Source organism: Ptychodera flava, chromosome 3 (assembly GCF_041260155.1).
Source record: "Ptychodera flava strain L36383 chromosome 3, AS_Pfla_20210202, whole genome shotgun sequence".
In the NCBI taxonomy this organism is placed as follows: domain Eukaryota; kingdom Metazoa; phylum Hemichordata; class Enteropneusta; family Ptychoderidae; genus Ptychodera; species Ptychodera flava.
The window spans coordinates 25,902,018-25,923,926 of NC_091930.1; the positions used below are offsets into that span (position 1 = coordinate 25,902,018).

Sequence of the window (21,909 nt, forward strand, 5' to 3'; positions counted from 1 at the left end):
ATGAATATATAATACAAATACTTTGACGCTGGAAAACATCACCAGAGAACTTGACGTCAATTATACTTGCATAGCAAGTAATGAATATGCAGATGGACGGATGGGTGAAGGATCGGCTCCGCTATTATTAGACGTGCAATGTAAGCAAATTTCTCATTTTTAACCGGCAGTTGAGATAAAATTTTGTAATCATTTGCCCACAATTAAGTAAGGTGTGACGATTGTTTCACGTGTTCTTTATAATTTTTTTTTAGTTCTTAAACTTTTTATAACAAAATGTGACGTCATAGCGAGGTTGCCATTACATACCGCCTATATTTCAATCTTATTTCCTGGCTTTTCAGACTCCCCGTCCCTCGATATGAAAAACCACGGGATGGCGAGCGAAGATGGATTGACAGTTGAGGGAGACTCACTCACAGTCGAGTGCATAGTTACAGACGCTAACCCACAACCACACGTCATATCGTGGTTTGACTGGGAGGGAACAAAGGTCAGCTCAAACGAAGTGGTTGAATTCAATGCAGTACAGCGAAATCAAAGTGGTAACTATACTTGTGAAGCGACGAATTCATTCTGGGATGGAACGATGGGAAACGCAACGACCGAATTTCAATATTTGTGCAATGTAAGTATTAGATTAAAAACTCTATAGCAAAAAAGTTATTTATCGTCAGATACAAACCAGGGTGTGTCACCTCAAAGGGAAAATTGTATTTTGACATTAACTTTTGATAATTGTTGTACGGTTGTGATAATTGTATGGTGAAGTGATGTCTGTTGAATCTGAAAATATAAGCTCATCTGCTTTTTTCAGTAATTGTTTTATGAGTAAAATGTAATATTGCAACATTCAGCTATAGGGCACCTATCATTTTTGAAAAAAAAGAAAAATATAAAGATCCAAGTATTCAAATTATCCAAATTCAAAGTTATTTCCAATTGTGTTTTCGGACCTTTGGACTCAACAAATCTCACATTATTGACCCTGACTACTTGCTTTCTCCATACACATTTTACAGAGGAAGGACAGCTGTTTATCAGCTTTGCGTTGTTATTGTCTGAACAAATTCAAACGATACCATGATTAAATCCCCTCCTGGGCGACCAAAGTCCCACCTCTGACCAGATCGCACAAAATATTTGGAATTGCAGATTGCACCGACAGTTATAAATCACATAATAACGGTTCAAGTAATTGTTCCAAAGTAAGAGCAGGGTAACTCGTATATTTTCGGGATTATTTTGATAACTTTCAATGCTTTTTTGAATAAAACTTCACGCTAACATTTCTTAAATGATTCGAAACAATCAAGATTATCACATGGGTTTTTGCTTGTTGACCATTGTCAGTTAATTTTTAATCATTTTCCATAGATATTCCTGAGGTGAAAGTGACTTTTACAGACAATGCTAGTTCAACAGGAACGGCCATTGAAGGTCATTCGTTTGTGGCTGAGTGTGAGGTCCTAGAGTCTAATCCATTGCACAACAATGTAACATGGTTCGACAGTGATCGTACTGTTGTTTCCCTGGATGAATTGGTGAAGTTCAATGACGTCAGCAGGGGTCAGTCAGGCAATTATACATGCGTTGCAACAAACACTTTCTGGGATGGACGCACTGGAACTGGTACTGCTATCATGAATGTTGATGTAGAGTGTAAGAAGCAGACTTTTTTATATAATATCTTTTGTTTTCTGAGAGACAGACTCATATGTTAGTTACACGCTAAGACTTTTATTCAATTTGAATCATGACAACCGAGATTACTTTTTGCGCGAGATTGCAACAAAGTTCGGGGATCAAGCTGAGCTGATATTTGCTGGCTTTATTTAGAATCACTCCTTTACTGAATGAATTACGGTTGAAATCAATTTATGATACCCCTTGGAATGCACACATTAACTCAGAACATGCAAAAAAGTATACAACAGTGTTTGAACTATGTTGATAAAAGTGTTTAAAGGCGGCTGTCAGTCTCAGCAAAGATGGAAGTCAAAGTATTTTTAAAGTAAACTTTAAGGGGCCGTACCCGGCGGCGTTTATTTCGTTGTACTTGTACAGTTAAACGTTGAATATGAGCATAACATGAGTAAAGCAGTTTGCAGTATATCTGTGTCTGCACAAATGATATATTGGTTTATTGAGGACAGGTCTTACAAATAGAATTTGTCCTCACTAACAACTCATTTCCCCATTTATTGTTTTGCAGATCCGCCTTCTGTAAACGAGCAGACTGTGTTCTGTGTCGAACACGACTTAGATGTCAGATTGTCTTGTGATGTAAATTCGAATCCTTCGCCTTCATTTTACGCGTGGTTAAGGAATGGCGATTTGCTCGTACATGAACACACCTATGTCATCAACAAAGCGAATCGATCCGATTCTGGCAATTACACCTGTAGAGCAACAAGTGTGTTCTATGATTAAACTAATGCCACTGACAGCGGTGTTACAGAACTCACAGTTCAACGTAAGTCCGGCAGCTTGTAATGTATGTAATTGGCAACTTGAAAGCGGTGACCCTTGATACCAAACGTCTTGTTTTGACCTAAACGAAAATATAATCAGGCTAACTAATTGATTTCACACTAAAAGGAGACTATATTCAAATCTCTTGCATCAGCAAGAACACCGATCCATCGACTATAGCATTTAAAACGTAACCCGATCGGCTGCTCAAAGAAGCGATATTTGAACATGCCATCTGTTACTGATTTTAATAAAATTGTTGGAACAAAATGCAAAAGGACATGGAAATGCGTGACATCATCAGGAACATGATACGAGCTCAGGGAGAAAGTGATGTTGTGTCGTTTCCTGCATCCTGCTGTCAAGGGAGGAAAGAGGACGAGAGTGAATTTTATCAAATGGAATCCTTCAATTGTTCACTTGCTGTATATTGCTGTTCAATATTTTTTTAGAAAACGCGCCGTAGAAAACCATAGAAAATTAAACATAAAACGTAATGCAATCTCAGTATGTCAGCCGACAATGCCTTTAATGCACCGTGTACATTGGAAATACTGTGCATGAGACTATCAGATTGTAGGGTTTAAGATTGAGATTCATTTGGTTGGAATACCGTTTTATGAAAACGACTCAAGCTAGATGTTACCATAATTCTTCTTCCAGATTTGTCAGACGTCACAATGGCAACCACTCCATTGTACAACATCACAGAAGGAAGTGACGTCACCATCTACTGTCAGGCTGTCAATGGGAACCCGAACCCTTACAAAGTCTATCTAACATTTGAAGGCGAAATCATTGCAGAGTCGAATAGACTTGCGTTGTACCATGACCTCAGCAGTATTTCCAGAGCACAAGATGGCAACTACCAGTGCAATGCAATGACACAATTTTACGACCAGAGAGAAGACTTGTCTACTGACGCAATGCAAATCACAGTGTTTTGTAAGTACTCAGGTATTACGAGACTCCATGTTTCAATCTTATACTGGGCGGCGATGTCAGGTCCCTCCCCACCAGTTTGAGTTATGAGTTGAGGAAAATAATTGAGACTTGTCATATATCATTGTTTGACGTTGGTCGCAGGATAAAAGGACAATAAAGTCTTCTTTTTATTGTCCAGTTGTGTTTGTTTGCACTTTATTGTTCTTTGATGACTGAGATGTACCAATACTGGTATTTGTTGAAATATTCATATGCAACAACATGAACGAAAAATTATCATGCGTTATCAATGCGTTACGTTCTGGAAAGCATCTACTTCCCTTTCCAACCTTGAGGTTGCGAGCTCAGTATAGTCACCTAATATGTTAGCACATAGGAAAACTCATATGACCACTTTTACTGTGAGAAAACAAATTGTAAAACTGTCAAACTGTTCGTTTGTCACAGAAAAGACACTGATGGTATATTATTTTCAGACTCAGCTCGCATCTTTTCTGAAGAATTCAGTGTGTACGAAGCGAGCGTGGGCGATGACGTACGCATGGAATGTACAGCCGACGGAAATCCAAGTCCAACGATTCGATGGTTCAACAATAGAAACGAAACCTTGTCTAACGGTGACGACAACATCAGAATAGAAAACGTCGAGGCTGGTGAAATTACAAGTGTGTTGACGCTAAAGATTGGTAGTAACTCCTTCGGTATCTACATATGTGAAGCTTACAACTTTATAAAACCAAGCGACTTCCAGTTTATGACCATTAACGAAATAGGTAAGTTCCATAGAAACAGACTATTACGCTATCATTTTGAATGCATCATCTTGAATGGCGACCAGTGTGATGTACAAGACGACGGATAAAAAACATTATGACCCCCACGTCTACCGCATTGAACATAATTTTTGTTACATAAGAGGAAAATCTTTTGCATCGAAACCGTAGCCTTATATTTCAACAGAACATTTTGGAAACAATTATACACCAGAATTTGTCACAGAAATACATTTTAGACGAAATTTGAAGTCGTTGAAGCATTAACTATACCCAATAAACTGAAGGGGGTACAGGCCCGACTGACTCTAATCCCCCGCTGTCTGCTAATTGAATACGTGATAAGATCTGTTTACAGTCGAGCTTGGTACGATACCCGATCCCTCAGCTCAAAGGCGATATCACTCAAACGTTTAATGTGACTTGACTGTTCAACTGGACGAATATAACTGATCTCTTAAACTTTGTGATGTGAAAAGAAGGGGCATGGAAGGCAAAAATGTAAAGTCAGTAGAACGACGATAGTAAATTTTCTTCATTGCATGATATATAAGAAAACAAACTGAGAGTGATTGATAGTCCGTGACTCTATACGAAGCGAAAATTCATGTCCGTCACCGTGACTTTGATTTTCCTGCAATTGCCACAGTCTGACCCCTTGTTTATTTCGCATCCTCTTATTTCTAGTTTGAATTGTCACTGTCAGTGTCTGTCTATCTATCTGTGTGTCTATCTATCTGTCTGTCTGTCTGTCTGTCTGTAATTCGTTGTATCTCCCGTTACTGATTTAAAGTTTCACATTTAATTGATATTTGTTTTACTTCTTTTCATACAGGACAGTCAAGCACGGTAGTTATCATTATCGCTGTCTGTGCTACCATTGCCTTCTTTTCTTTATCACAATCATATTTGTTGTACTTGGTAGAAAATTGAAACTATTTTTTGTTAATAGGGTGCACATACAGAACCGAAAGAAATGACTATAGGACGCATGGATAATTTTGTAAAGATTTACTTTTTATATCCGAATATATACCAACAAACCATCTTTCATTAAACCAGCAATATTCTAGCTTTTACGGTACAAATTAAAATTGTATTACTTTACAATAAAATATATTCATTTCCCTTTATTAGCCGGATAAATATAGAGGGTAAAATTAGTATTTTATGATTAAAAGAAATCTCACCTAGCTAGTGTCTAAATACACTGAAAAAAACTACCTATAAAATATATCTAGGCCACCTTGATATATGTTGCCATGTTTAACATGACAACATTAGATTTGCTCAAACTTAAACTGTAATCTGCCTCTATGTTTGGCAACCCACATAGTAGGAATAAGATTTATGATTTTTACACAACTGAAGTTCAGTTAATAAACTGCGCCAAACATTTATGGGATTATGTTTGTATTTTAGATAATGGAAATTGTACGAGGTTCGATTATTATGCTTAAATTAAAAGGTTACGTCCTTATATTTTCGATGTTCTTTTACAATTGACACTGCATTAGGATACTGATAATTTTGAAAGCTTTAGGCAAAATGTGGAAATTTGTTAAAATTATCCTACCTGGAAAGAAAGTACATGAATTTCTTCGAAAATGTATGTAACTTGTACAATATATATTTTTAGAATGTACGTTTGCAAACGGTTCAAAATTAAGCAAAGTAGAGGGAAATGAAATGGTTTTGAATATTCTGATGACTACCGTCAGGAATCTTTCAATGACACGTTTACACTTAAAAGGCCCAACTTGTCGTGTGTTTATTCACATAGACAAGTTTACTCACATGAAGACGTTCATTTCTAAGCAGGCCAAACAAGTGAAAAAAACTCCATTGACATTGGAACACCGTTCAGATGTGAATAAGGAACAAGCTGTCGAAAACAACAACGATCCCCCAAAACGAAAGCTGCGTTGGTAACTCTGAAAGCATTGGTACCCAGTGCGACAAGAAAAGTCAAAAGTAGCTCCAGATAGTGCTTCAACGCCTGAGTTTCTACTAAAAAGATTACATTGTATATTAAGATGATTTGAAGGCCCGAGAAGATGACCTCTTGAACAAACAAAAAGCGTTGTCACCCAGTAAGAGCTAATTTAGTGATATTTATCCGACAGCCGACCACCTTCCGTGTTGTTCACTGACTGCAAACATACTTATAATTGTTATTACAAAAACTTGGAATTTCAAAACATCCATGTTCGGATTATACGTATATCGGTCTTGCTGTCTAATTTTCGTTGGTCTCTTTCATGTAAATATTTTGTGGATTATGCAGTTCGTAATAAATTGGTAAATGGCGCGAAGAAAGCTGTTTTCATACGAAGCTACCGGTCATTAAATTGTCGACCTGGATGACATGTTGTTAATGTTAAATAAATGGGTCAGTGATATTAAAATAAACTGACCCAACATTTCTGCAATGAACACTACCTTGCACAGATATTTAAAATAGAACCAACAATGCATCCGTTTAGGAGGTTAGCTGAGCGATATCTCTTAAAAACACCATATATCATTGGACGCCAAAGTAAGTTTATTTATTTGAATATCTAAAATTAGTAAATACAAGACCATGCAACAACTATTTGGCCGTCTGCACGTTTCCACTCAGCTCAGTGCGCACAGCCTCTAGCAGCTACTCATGGTTACACTGCAACGCGGAAATGTCCTTGAGAAAAAATAAGTCAAGTCACCTTTCATGGCACAGTGGTTCCCAACAATGGTAACTGACACTATTATCAGGAGATCACATACCTTTACGAGGCAGCGAATAGAGTTTATTTTCGAAATACCTGTAAAACGCTGTGAGATGTGATCAATATTTTCCTTTGCAGGCAAAGAGAAAGAAACAGTAAATTCGCCTATGAGGGCACTGGGAGATGACAGTGTTTGAAACATTTTAGTTGATCCTACAATAATGACATCTCAGTCGTCGAACATCGTTGATATAATGTGTCAACTCATGCAGTCTGGGTTGGGATTTTCTTCAATTTACCATGGAAATCGGTTCATTTAGACTTTTTTGAATGTCAACAGTAGTCAATTATAACATTTAGTCCCGTAATTATTCCATTATTTTAATAAAAACAAGATTGTGGATGCAAATTTACGAAGAGTTCATTGTGGTATTTCAACATTGGTTTGGGGGGTATGCACTGCAAAAAGACTGACGATGTTGTCTTGCCGGGCCACAGCTGTATGTGTGTTCTACATCATCAAATGCATGGCTAGCGACGATAAGAATCCCTGGTGTGACACTTCAGATTAGACTGCTTTTGTAAACAGAGGAAGACGTGGAACTTCGTCGGACAGAAACTTCGAAATGTTGAAGACCGAATGGAAAGGCTTCAGCAAAGAACAACGTAAACATCGGTTTTTCCTATTTTGTCCAATCTCATATGTTTTCATGCCATGTATTATAAATAGACACGGTGACCACAGATTGGCTGAGTTTGGCCTAAATGTGGCCAATGCCCTACCTCAAAAGGAGTATCCGTAATGATGGAATGGTTCTTTTTCCACCCTGAGAATGGTTAAAATGTTCTATAGGGGCTAGAGGGGGTCTACGTGCACCCCCCCCCCCAGGATAACAAACCTGTATTTTTCAGAAGCCTTGGGATCCCTAGAATACGAAATGGAATTTTAACAGAAAAAATATAGGGATGGAATAGCTGTTATGGTCATGTTTTGAAGGGTACCGCAAAATCACGATTTTCCAAGCCAAATGCGTTTTCGTCAAATCTGTCTTCTTGTAAGTCATGTGCTGAGCTCATTTTTTAACATAACCTCACTTGTTTGGTATCATTAGAAAGAGAATTTATTCTTCTTTAAGATGACATATTGCACTATGCAATATCTTCTACGGTTTTTTGCAAATATAACCAAAACTTACCCCTTACCCCAATATTTAACATTGCAAATTACAGTAAATCTCAAATTCTACCAATTTTTTAGCTAGGCATAATAAAAAATGCAATGTTTGTCTGAAATCTGTTTTATTTGATACAGGGACATGTCAGAAATATGAAATAGACTTTTAACAGAAAAAATATTGGGAATCTACAGCTGTAACAGTCATATTTTGAAGGGTACCGCAAAATAACAGTGTAGCAGATTTGCATGCATTTTTGTTAAAACTGTCTTCTTATAAGTTATCTACTGAGCTTGTTTTTGAATATAACCTGGCTTGTTTAGTATCATTAGAAAGGGAATTTACTAATCTTCAGAATGACATATTGCAACATGCAATATCTTCTATAGTTTTCATGATATATAACCAAATCTTACCCCTTACCCCAAAGTTTACATTGAAAATTTCAGTCATAGCTAAAACCAAATTCTACAATTTTTTTTAGCTTGACACATACAATCTGGCCGTTTTTGCTATTAAATCTATTTTATTTGGTACAGGGACATGTTAGAAATATGAAATAGACTTTTAAAGAAAAAAATATTGGGAATCTACAGCTGTAACAGTCATATTTTGAAGGGTACCGCAAAATAACAGTGTAGCAGATTTGCATGCATTTTTGTTAAATTTGTCTTCTTATAAGTTATCTACTGAGCTTATTTTTGAATATAACCTGGCTTGTTAGGTATCATTAGAAAGATAATTTACTAATCTTTAGAATGACATATTGTAACATGCAATATCTTCTATAGTTTTCATGATATGTAACCAAAACTTACCCCATACCCCAAAGTTTACATTGAAAATTTCTGTCATAGCTAAAACCAAATTCTACAATTTTTTTAGCTTGACACAAAAAATCTGGCCGTTTTTGCTATGAAATCTGTTTTATTTGGTACAGGGACATGTCAGAAATATGAAATAGACTTTTAACAGAAAAATATTGGGAATCTACAGCTGTAACAGTCATATTTTGAAGGGTACCGCAAAATCACAGTGTAGCAGATTTGCATGCATTTTTGTTAAAACTGTCTTCTTATAAGTTATCTACTGAGCTGTTTTTGAATATAACCTGGCTTGTTTGGTATCATTAGAAAGGGAATTTACTAATCTTTGAAATGACACATATTGTAACATGCAATATCTTCTATAGTTTTCATGATATATAACCAAATCTTACCCCTTACCCCAAAGTTTACATTGAAAATTGCAGTCAAAGCTAAAACCAAATTCTACAATTTTTTAGCTTGACACAAAAATCTGGCCGTTTTTGCTATTTAATCTATTTTATTTGGTACAGGACATGTTAGAATATGAAATAGACTTTTAACAGAAAAAATATTGGGAATCTACAGCTGTAACAGTCATATTTTGAAGGGTACCGCAAAATAACAGTGTATGCAGATTTGCATGCACTTTTGTTAAATTTGTCTTCTTATAAGTTATCTACTGAGCTTATTTTGAATATAACCTGCTTTGTTAGGTATCATTAGAAAGATAAATCACTAATCTTTGAAATGACATATTGTAACATGCAATATCTTCTATAGTTTTCATGATATATAACCAAAACTTACCCCATACCCCAAAGTTTACATTGAAAATTTCTGTCATAGCTAAAACCAAATTCTACAATTTTTTTAGCTTGACACAAAAAATCTGGCCGTTTTTGCTATTAAATCTGTTTTATTTGGTACAGGGACATGTCAGAAATATGAAATAGACTTTTAACAGAAAAAATATTGGGAATCTACAGCTGTAACAGTCATATTTTGAAGGGTACCGCAAAATCACAGTGTAGCAGATTTGCATGCATTTTTGTTAAAACTGTCTTCTTATAAGTTATCTACTGAGCTTGTTTTTGAATATAACCTGGCTTGTTAGGTATCATTAGAAAGATAATTTACTAATCTTCAGAATGACATATTGTAACATGCAATATCTTCTATAGTTTTCATGATATATAACCAAAACTTACCCCTTACCCCAAAGTTTACATTGAAAATTGCAGTCACAGCTAAAACCAAATTCTACAATTTTTTTAGCTTGACACAAACAATCTGGCCGTTTTTGCATTTAATCTATTTATTTGGTACAGGGACATGTTAGAATATGAAATAGACTTTTAAAAGAAAAAATATTGGGAATCTACAGCTGTAACAGTCATATTTTGAAGGGTACCGCAAAATAACAGTGTAGCAGATTTGCATGCATTTTGTTAATTTGTCTTCTTATAAGTTATCTGCTGAGCTGTTTTTTGAATATAACCTGGCTTGTTAGGTATCATTAGAAAGATAAATCACTAATCTTTAGAATGACATATTGTAACATGCATATCTTCTATAGTTTCATGATATATAACCAAAACTTACCCCTACCCCAAAGTTTACTTGAAAATTCTGTCATAGCTAAAACCAATTCTACAATTTTTTAGCTTGACACAAAAAATCTGGCCGTTTTTGCTATGAAATCTGTTTTATTTGGTACAGGGACATGTCAGAAATATGAAATAGACTTTTAACAGAAAAAATATTGGGAATCTACAGCTGTAACAGTCATATTTTGAAGGGTACCGCAAAATCACAGTGTAGCAGATTTGCATGCATTTTTGTTAAATTTGTCTTCTTATAAGTTATCTACTGAGCTTGTTTTTGAATATAACCTGGTTGTTTGGTATCATTAGAAAGATAATTCACTAATCTTTGAAATGACATATTGTAACATGCAATATCTTCTATAGTTTTCATGATATATAACCAAAACTTACCCCATACCCCAAAGTTTACATTGAAAATTTCTGTCATAGCTAAAACCAAATTCTACCATTTTTTACGTAGACATATAAAATCTGCCCGTTTTTGCTATTAAATCTGTTTATTTGGTACAGGAAACATGTCAGAAATATGAAATAGACTTTTAACAGAAAGAATATTGGGATTCTATGGCTATAACAGGCATATTCTCGTGGAGTACTGCAAAATCACAGCAGTGCAGACTCATATGTGTTTTTGTTAACTTTGTCCCATTGTAGGTCATCTGCTGCGCTTATTTTATGACATAACCATGTTTATTTGGTACCATTAAAAAGCTAATTTACTACTTTTTTAAATGACATATTGTTATATGCCATATCATATATAGGTTTCATGGAATATGACAAAAACGTACCCCATACGACAAAGTTTATATCGAAAATTACTTTCGTAGCTATCGTCAAATTCTACCAATTTTCTAGTTAGACATAACAAATAAGGCAATGCTTTATATAAAATCTTTTATTTGGTACTGGGAATGTCAGAAATATGAAATAGACTTTTAACAGAAAATATATTGGGACTCTACAGCTGTAACAGTCACATTATGAAGGGTCTCGCAAAATCACAGTATTGAAAACTCGCTTGCTTTTTGTTAAATCTGTCTTCTTGATTAAGTCATCTGCTGAGCTTGATTTTTGACATAAAAAGGTAATTTACTAGTCTTTAAAATGGCATATTGTAATATGGAATGTCTTGTTTAGGTTTCATGAAATAGGACCAAAGCTTACCCCATACCCCAAGGTTTACACAGCAAATTACGGCAAATCTGAAACTCTACCTTTTTTAAAATTTATTTACTTTACATACCAAAGGCAATGCTTGTATGCAATCTATGAAATCTGTGTTTTTGTTAAAAAAGTATGTTACAAATATGACATTAACTTTTAACAGGAACAAAATATGATTTTGTAGCCTTGGTCATTTATGGAAGGGTACCCAGGTATCAGGGCAAATTTGCCAAAACACATACATTTGCAATATATGGGTCTCCCCCTCCAAAAATGATCCACGTTGCTACTAAATTGTATCATCTTCCCGTTAAAAGTTAATTTTATACTTGTGACATACTTTGTAACAAATAAATAAGATTTTAAATAAGAATTGCCTTTTGTATTATGTGCAGCAAAAAATGGTAGAATTTAAGATGAGCCGTAATTTGCGATTTGAACTTTTGGGTATGGGGTAAAGTTTGACCATATTCAGAAAAACTATGAAGGACATTGCATATTACAATATGTCATCTTAAAGAAGAATAAATTGCCCTACTAATGATACCTCACAAGCCAGGCTGTGTTACAAAATAAGCTCAGCAGGTGACTTACAAGAAGAAGAATTTAACAAAAAAGGTGCCAGTTTGCGGTACTACGATTCTGCATTTCCCTTCAAAATATGGCTGTTACAACTATACAGTCCAAATATTTTTTTCTGTTAAAAGTCTATTTCACATTTCTGACATGACCCAGTACCATATACAACAGATTTAATACCGAAACAGAGCTATTTTATCATGTCTAGCTAAAAATTCACGGAAATTGATCACGTTATCTATGACAGTACTTTCAATATAAACCTTGGGGTATGGGGTACGTTTTGGTCATATTCCATGAAAACTATACAAGATATTGCCTGTTACAATATTTCATTGTAAAATACCAGTTAATTACCTTTCCAATGATACTAAACAACCCGTTATAATCAATAACAAGCTCAGTAGACGACTTATAAGATGACAGATTAACAAAAACGCATGCGAATCAGGAATATCTGAGATTTTGCTGTATCCTTCAAAATCTGACTGTTACAACTACAGAATTCCAATCTTTTTTCTGTTAAAAGTCTATTTCATATTTTGACATGACCAATACGAAATGAAACAGATTTCATACAAAAAATTGTCTAATTTTTATGTCTGCGTAAAAAAATGCTTGAATTTGATATTAGCTATGACAGTAGTTTTCGATGTAAATTTTGGGGTATGGGGTAAGTTTTGGTCATATTTCATAAAAATCTGTACAAGATATTGCATGTTACAATATGTCTTTTAAAGACTAGTAAATAATCTTACTAATGATACCTAACAACTTACATTATATTCTATAAGAAGCTCAGCAGATGACTTAAAAGACGATAGATTCAACAAAAATGCACGCAAGTCAGGAATACTGAGATTTTGCTGTACCCTTCAAAATCTGACTGTTACAACTACAGAATTCCAATCTTTTTTCTGTTAAAAGTCTATTTTATATTTTTGACATGACCCATTACCGAATGAAATAGATTTCATACAAATAAATGCCTGATTTTATATGTCTAGGTAAAGAAAATGGTAGAATTTGATTTTAGCTATGACTGCAATTTTCAATGCAAATTTTGGGGTATGGGGTAAGTTTTGGTCATATTTCATGAAAACTATGCAAGATATTACATGTTACAATATGTCATTTTAAAGATTAGTAAATTATCTTTCTAATGATACCTAACAAGCCAGGTTATATTCAAAAACAGACTCAACAGATGACTTATAAAAAGACAGATTTAACAAAAATGCATGCAAATCTGCAACACTGATATTTTGCGGTACCCTTCAAAATATGACCACTACAGTTGTAGAGTCCTAATATTTTTTCTGTTAAAAGTCTATTTCATATTTCTGACATGTCCCTGTACCAAATAAAACAGATTTAATAGCAAAAACGGCCAGAGTTTTGTTTCTAGCTAAAAAATTGTAGAATTTGGTTTTAGCTATGACTGAAATTTTCAATGTAAACTTTGGGGTATGGGGTAAGTTTTGGTTATATATCATGAAAACTATAGAAGATATTGCATGTTACAATATGTCATTCTAAAGATTAGTAATTATCTTTCTAATGATACCTAACAAGCCAGGTTATATTCAAAAACAAGCTCAGCAGATAACTTATAAGAAGACAAATTTAACAAAAATGCATGCAAATCTGCAACACTGTGATTTTGCAGTACCCTTCAAAATATGACTGTTACAGCTGTAGATTCCCAACATTTTTTCTGTTAAAAGTCTATTTCATATTTCTGACATGTCCCTGTACCAAATAAAATAGATTTAATAGCAAAAACGGCCAGATTTTTTGTGTCAAGCTAAAAAAATTGTAGAATTTGGTTTTAGCTATGACAGAAATTTTCAATGTAAACTTTGGGGTATGGGGTAAGTTTTGGTTATATATCATGAAAACTATAGAAGATATTGCATGTTACAATATGTCATTCAAGATTAGTTATTTATCTTTCTAATGATACCTAACAAGCCAGGTTACATTCAAAAATAAGCTCAGTAGATAACTTATAAGAAGACAAATTTAACAAAAATGCATGCAAATCTGCTACACTGTTACTTTACGGTGCCCTTCAAAATATGACTGTTACAGCTATAGTATCTCCACATTTTTCTGTTAAAAGTCTATTTCATATTTCTGACATGTCCCTGTACCAAATAAAATAGATTTAATAGCAAAACGGCCAGATTTTTTGTGTCAAGCTAAAAAAATGGTAGAATTTGGTTTTAGCTATGACTGAAATTTTCAATGTAAACTTTGGGGTAAGGGGTAAGATTTGGTTATATATCATGAAAACTATAGAAGATAATGCATGTTACAATATGTCATTCTAAACATTAGTGATTTACCTTTCTAATGATACCTAACAAGCCAGGTTATATTCAAAAACAAGCTCAGTAGATAACTTATAAGAAGACAGTTTTAACAAAAATGCATGCAAATCTGCACACTGTTATTTTGCGGTACCCTTCAAAATATGACTGTTACAGCTGTAGATTCCCAATATTTTTCTGTTAAAAGTCAATTTCATATTTCTGACATGTCCCTGTATCAAATAAAACAGATTTCAGACAAAACATTGCATTTTTATTATGCCTAGCTAAAAAATTGGTAGAATTTGAGATTTACTGTAATTTGCAATGTTAAATATTGGGGTAAGGGGTAAGTTTTGGTTATATTTGCAAAAAACTGTAGAAGATATTGCATAGTGCAATATGTCATCTTAAAGAGGAATAAATTACCTTTCTAATGATACCAAACAAGTGAGGTTATGTTAAAAAATGAGCTCAGCACATGACTTACAAGAAGACAGATTTGACGAAAATGCATTTGGCTTGGAAAATCGTGATTTTGCGGTACCCCTCAAAACATGACAATAACAGCAATTCCATCCCTATATTTTTTCTGTTAAAATTCCATTTCGTATTCTAGGGATCCCAAGGCTTCTGAAAAATACAGCTTTGTTATCCTGTGGGGGGGGGGGTGCACGTAGACCCCTCTACCCACGGACTACTAGTATGAACACTTTGAGCGCATCGTGTGTAATTTGGTAGGACTTTGAACTCAGCACTATAACATTGATTTCTTAATGATATCACTGAACAGTACTTCGAACCATACAAATAATCTTTGTTGAAGGGATGAAATGGGTATTTTAACGTATTTTAAAATTACATTTTGCCACCATAACCGACCCCCAAAAAGCAAAAAAGAAACCCAAAAAACAAATGCACCTTTGGTTACAGCGAATAAAGATTTCACATTCTCAATGTACCATCATAACATGCATGTAAACGTGACCTCGTCCAAATCTCTACTTAGTGCATGATTATAATTTTCTAAGTACGGCTGAGCAAAATAGGCTCTGCATCAAATTACCTCATCTAATTTGAATTATTCTACCAGCGACAATGAAGCTACGAGGAACGGCGACACTGTGATAAAAGTACGTTTCAAAACGAAATGAGATTGCACATTCATAATCTTCAATGTGTTATGAGGGTGCTATCGGTTGTGAAGTTTACAGCAGTAACGATAACATAAACCGTCGAACGATAACAGGTTAAGGTTAAGATTACCAACACATTAAAAACTACCACAGGAATGCCGAAATCAAGGGGTAATCATTCTCAACAAAGGAATTCAATGAAATTAGGAGGGAAGATAAACTCGACACTAATCATCTACGACATCTCCTCGACACTATTTTTAGAGGACGCTGTGAAGATGGGCTGCGGAAGATTCTTTCTCTGACTGCAAGTCTAAGGGGAAGAAAAGCTTTTGATTGAGAAGTTGAGTGTTCTATCATTTGTTTGTTTTAGAACATTGTGTTGCTAGTGGGGTGTATCTCATGTTGGATTGCCTGTAATGCAATGCAAGCACTGCCATGAAATGAAATGTCATGTCTTGTAATGGGTTGGAATGTCATGTTATATAATGTAATTTAATATGAAATAATGTGGTGTAATGTGTAAGGGATATAATGTTATGCATACATGTATGATTTTGCTTTATATCAACCTTGTTTTTGAAATTACCACCGATATGAATAATCATTAAAGCTAAGTCATGGTCATCGTAATTAGAAATAACCATGTCGAGGAATCTGTGTACTGAATCATTTCGAACGGTATTTTATAAGTATATGTAAGGGAACTTATATCCTGTTACTTGTTAATAGTAAAGAGACTACCGGAAAGCAATGTATGAAACAATTTTAAACTGGTGTGTAGCGACTTTCTTTAACAGCGAGCTTTACGTAGAACGCACATACAGATAACTGGTTATATCGGTATAAACTTCAATCAAATTAATAATAGAACACTCTACTTCAAGCAAAAGGACAGATATTTCTGAAATTGCTCTATTTTGTTAGCCCTTGCAAGCTATACAACACAGAGGGCTCGTTGGTGTTGAAAACGTGAATTTAACATTATTTCATTAGGCTGAATCATTTGAATAGAGCTATGGGCACGTCCTCCATTGTTATTAAATTCCTTATCTTCCTTTCCTACAATGTCCTGAAATTTCCAGCGATGCTAAGTATTACATCAGCTTGTATACTTAATTTTGCACTACTGTATAAATTTTTTTCGAGAAAGGAAATGATTGTGATGTGAGAGGGACGGTTATCGTATACTTTTAGCGCCCTCATAATAAAAAAGAAATTGTTAAGGCGCAATCTAATGTCATTTTGATCATGTACTATTGTCTCAATGTCACTGTTCCTCGTAATTTCCTTATCACATTGAAAATTATTTTTGTCTTTGTCTTTATCATGTTAAATCAGCGTATTCTGGTCATGAACTGAACGCCGATTTCGTGCTTAAGATGACAAAATAATGGAAAACTTGGATAAGAATATAAAGGTTCGGTCATCCAAGATAAATTATTAACCAGACGTTACATTGCTCCCTATAAAAAGACTTGTCCAACATTAAGACAACATTATCTCCGTCGAGTAATATCACTTAAGGCAGCAACATTACCAGATACTGCCAATCAACCAATGGTAAGCCGAAATCTGACATGATTACTTTGACACTTGAGAAGTCATTTCCGAGTCAGAAGGGTTTCAATGGCACTAAAAATTACCAACATTTCTCTTGCATAATAGACCAGCTGTTGATGGTATGCATAGACAATGTTCTACAAAGATATAGTGAAGATTTTTAAATACTGAAAAAGAAACAATAGTCTTTTTTAAACATTCTGTGTGGCAATGCCCGCGATAACGTGGGAAGTGCTGTTCAGTTACAAATTATTTGGACTAATGTATTTAGCATAAACGTCTGCAGGCTAATTCTCATTAACTTTGAACTGAACACTTCATTTATCATAGGTATTTTGACGAATTTTAGAGTATTTTTGTGTGAGGTACATGAAAATGCACTTATGTTTGTGCTCAAAAGTAATGGTATCATTCTGCTGATTCGAAATTCAAGTTAATTGCAAATACCGTTTTTCTTGCTGTAGACTCGACACACATGCCTTTACCAGAATCAAGCACAAACGTAGCGAAATTTGGCAATGTTGTAAGGGTCAATCGTACTGCTGCAAGTAATCTAACATAGGCTGTACGATCGTATGAATTCAAATATTTGCTATGCATATACTTTTATTGTAGAATATGTGCTTACACCTAAGAAAATATTCTCATTAAAATGGGATAACAGATGAAATTAATATTTAGTTTGAGACTTAGAACCATTCCCTTTGTCTTTCCACACTTAATTTCTATTCTTGAAAAAAAATCCAAAACCATTTATGTGATACGGTGGTGTGAGTGACGTAAACGAAATCTTCAGGAAACTACGAATTACGAAAATTGATCAATGTAGTACATACTAGCTTTCACTTTACACAAAGTGACTGTGATGTTCGCTATTAATCTAAATGTATCATGTGTTGGTTACTGATGGTGTTTTTGTACCTTACGGAGAAAGCTGAATCACAATGATATTCCTTTTTCGTAAGTCGCTCTACTTTTCAAGTCTTAACATATACTGTTTTTTTATATACCCCTTTCCTGCACTATTATTTGACTTTTGCATTCACGCAGGTTTGGACGGGGGTCTGCTTGCATGCATGCATGCATAAATACATACATACATACATACATACATACATACATACATACATACATACATACATACATACATACATACTTTACGTTATGTCTCAACTCTTCAGTCTTGGGAGTTTACTCACTGCTGAGAGATACGTCGAGATCTTGACAGAGTAGAGACTCTCAAAGTAGTTAGATGTAAGTCAATGGTGGTTAATTGCATAAGTGTTACAGTGGTTTGCTTTGAAGCATTGGCATTTCGCAAAGTAGATATTTTGTCTAAATTGAGGTGTTGCCAACACCGTCAGGTGTAATTATCAGCTGAGCAGTAATTCAAGTCGACCACAGAGAAATCAACCCGGCCAAAGTTGAAACATTGTCTTGCAGGAGGTCAGACATGGACGTTTTAAAGTCTGAAATATAAAGTTATAAATTAAAGTAAATTTGTAACATAAGCTTGATAAGCTCGTATGTTGTATGCTTGCATCTGCCGAAATAATGCAATTTGCCGTGTTCAGTCAAAAATTAATGGTCCTACATACACAAAATATTACTCCTTCCAAGTCACCCGCGTTTTATATTTATGTCAATTTTACTTAAAGGTTATCGAATATATAATCTAGATTTAAGCGTACTGACCTCTCTTTTTCCCACAGTAGACTGCCACCATCGGATTGTTATTTACATCGTAAAATACAATCTACGCATGGAATGACGTAGCGCCCCCATGAATGTATATAATGCGGTGTTTCGACATCATTTTGTAACTTCCGTGTTTGTACTTAGTGAGGCTTGTGATCTTACCCAGTTACATGTAGGTAGAGCTGACCAAATGAAACGTATCATGTCGGCTAAATCTTTGAATGATTACTTAGCTGTTCATCTCATCTTCTTTGTATCTTGCCTCATAACTCTAGGTAAGTTAACGTTATCAAACTCTCAATTCAACTGTTGGTGAAATTTCTATTCGTGAACAAGTTGGTACACTTGTCGCGAACGGAAACTTCCCGCTGTGAGAATGTTCAAAGAATGGCCTACTACATCATTCTTGACATCTTTTAATTAGACAAGACTACACTTGAAAAGCCCGATTCGTCGTATGTTTATTCACATAAACAACCCCACTCCGATGAAACATTCATTCCTTGGCAGGACATTAAACCGCTAGTCAAGCTAGGTAGAGGTGACTAAATGAAACGTATCATGTCGACTAAATATCTAAGTGAAGATATGGCTGTTCATGTCATCTTTGTTGTATTTTGCCTCATAACGTTGGGTAAGTTCAGGTTACTAAACCCTCATTGGATCTTTCGAAATTCGTAAACTAGTGGGCTTAGTTGTCATTCACAAAAAAAAAAACCCGTAGGATAGTTCCTGTTATGACAATCGTCTTTATTTCTTGTTTTCCTCCAGGGCAATGTTCTTCAATCACAACAGGTCCGATCGACACCATATCATTTATAGGCTATGCTTCACAGTTAAACTGCACTTTAGACAACTACACATCAGATGCCGCATGGGGGTATGACGATGGAAATCATCAGCGAATAACAACAGATAAAACCGTACACGATAATTCATATGAACTCATTACAGATGAAAGCGAAGATCAGTACATTTATAATATTTACATCAATCAGGCGGAGTTGAGAATGGATCTGATACATATATGCCGAATATGGGGAAGTACTGGAGAATACTATGAGGCTAGGCTATTTGTTCTAGGTATTGTTACTGTTCTTAGTGACCCAAGCTAACTGGGCATTGATACATACACGTTTCAAGTAAAAGTAGCGACTGCTCGTATATCTAAATAACATTGTTGAGGGTAGTAAGTACCAGTACATCGTACATTTGGATTTGAATCGACAATGTGACCATATTGTATTTCACGAAAATCCACAAAATGCCTCTCAAACATACAAGGGAAAACCACGTTATTTTTGTGAAGAATGCTATGACTTAGTCTACTGGAATTTGATAATCAAAAGGAGAACATGCAAGTGACCTAAGACACTATATTGAATTTTCTCAAAATAGTTAAGTCTGTACAAATCCCTTTTTCAAGGACGATTTGAACTATTTGAATTCAAAATTGCTCAGGTAATTATCAGGGGGAGTGCAATTAAGTTAACAAAATGCTCTACACTCAGTTGCTAGCTTTTTTTACCACAATCAACATAAAATAAAATTTAAGCAAATATTTTCAATGTGAACAAACAGACCAAATGTACAAGTGTTGCACCTAATTTCGTGCCATACATTTTTCAATGACCTCGATGACCATGGGCTATTTTCACAAAGTCATTAACTAAAAGGCTACAGGGTTAGTTCTTGTTGGATATTTATTACTTTGGTACCAAATAATTTTCCTCCAACATGAATGATAACTTTGCCAAACGATTCTGTATCTCAGTAACTATAGGATTATTATACAACCAGGAGAAATGTTAGTCCACATAATCTGTTTATCAGTTAATTGCGTCATTTGTTGGTCGTGAAGTCCATTATCGGCGATATGTCCAAGGCTACATCAGCAGTATTCTTCGGTAATTCATATCATGATATTACAAGTTTGCAGCTTTAATTCCCCACACAAGTTATTCACGTAGTGAAGAATAGGCTTTGGGGATAAATATTCAGAGCTTTCATTTGGAAGCTAAATGGTAGAAAATAATACCTAAGAACATTTTCATTTTCTAGAGGCGGACTGCCTTAAAATAGTATTTTCTGTTTTATTTCTGTTCTGATTCGTTACGGTAGCTGATGGTCCAGCATGTGATCTCTATCCATCACGATATGTTGTTGCTGGTGAAATTGCAACATTTAACTGCAGTGTTACAAACGGAATTCCTCCCGGTGAACTTGTCTGGTATGCAGACGGAATGGAGAAATCTCGAGAAAACAGTTCAGAATTTAATGTATGGTATCCTGTGTTTCGGAAAGAAGACAATGGTACGATGGTAAACTGTCACCTAGAGCATGAATCAATTCTACCTTCCGTCGAAGAAGTCGCACGCTGTGGAGAAGATTATGTTGTTGTCGTACAATGTGAGTTCTAAACGCGGTTAATCTGCGAAGTTTGTTATTATTATTTCTGAAAGAGAAGTTTTGAAAAGCGAGATAGGGGATTTACCAGACGGCAACGATTTACATTAGGCTAACCGAGGTTCTAAATTCGATAATGTTTAATTTGAAGCGATACATTCACCGAATTCAAGTTCCCATGGTGTAGACAAAATAAATCAATATTTTGTTATCTTTGTTTGGTGCAAAATTACCAATTCTACTTACTTCATAATAAACTTATATGCAATACTATTTGGATTCATAAATGGTAACTGTCGAGAAAACGTTTATTTTTATGAAGACGAATTGCAATGTCGCAATTTCCTTATCCTTTTTTTACAGCCGTGTTTATGGAGCTTCTCAAATATGTCCTTTATTTTCCATGATATTGTCCCTTACCCGGTGAATAATACTGTATACATGCTAAAATAAAACAAAATCATTTCAGGAGGGAGAGTTATTAAGTAAACAAAAAAATGACAACTGTAAGTGTTAGATCCCCATTTTATCTGAAGCGAGACCTTACTGAAGG

General features: G+C 34.9%; 2 protein-coding genes across 2 annotated transcripts; both read left to right on the plus strand.

The window, feature by feature from the left end:
* The first annotated feature begins 376 nt into the window (after positions 1-376).
* On the plus strand, positions 377-2,433 carry LOC139128720 (B-cell receptor CD22-like). The gene is made up of 3 exons (XM_070694453.1): positions 377-545; positions 1,378-1,662; positions 2,216-2,433. Exons 1-3 carry the CDS (start codon positions 377-379, stop codon positions 2,431-2,433), a joined length of 672 nt encoding a protein of 223 aa, XP_070550554.1.
* Positions 2,434-2,438: 5 nt separating this feature from the next.
* On the plus strand, positions 2,439-5,036 carry LOC139125883 (opioid-binding protein/cell adhesion molecule homolog). The gene is made up of 3 exons (XM_070691971.1): positions 2,439-2,476; positions 3,139-3,420; positions 3,897-5,036. Exons 2-3 carry the CDS (start codon positions 3,156-3,158, stop codon positions 4,280-4,282), a joined length of 651 nt encoding a protein of 216 aa, XP_070548072.1. The 5' UTR covers positions 2,439-2,476; positions 3,139-3,155; the 3' UTR covers positions 4,283-5,036.
* Positions 5,037-21,909: the final 16,873 nt, after the last annotated feature.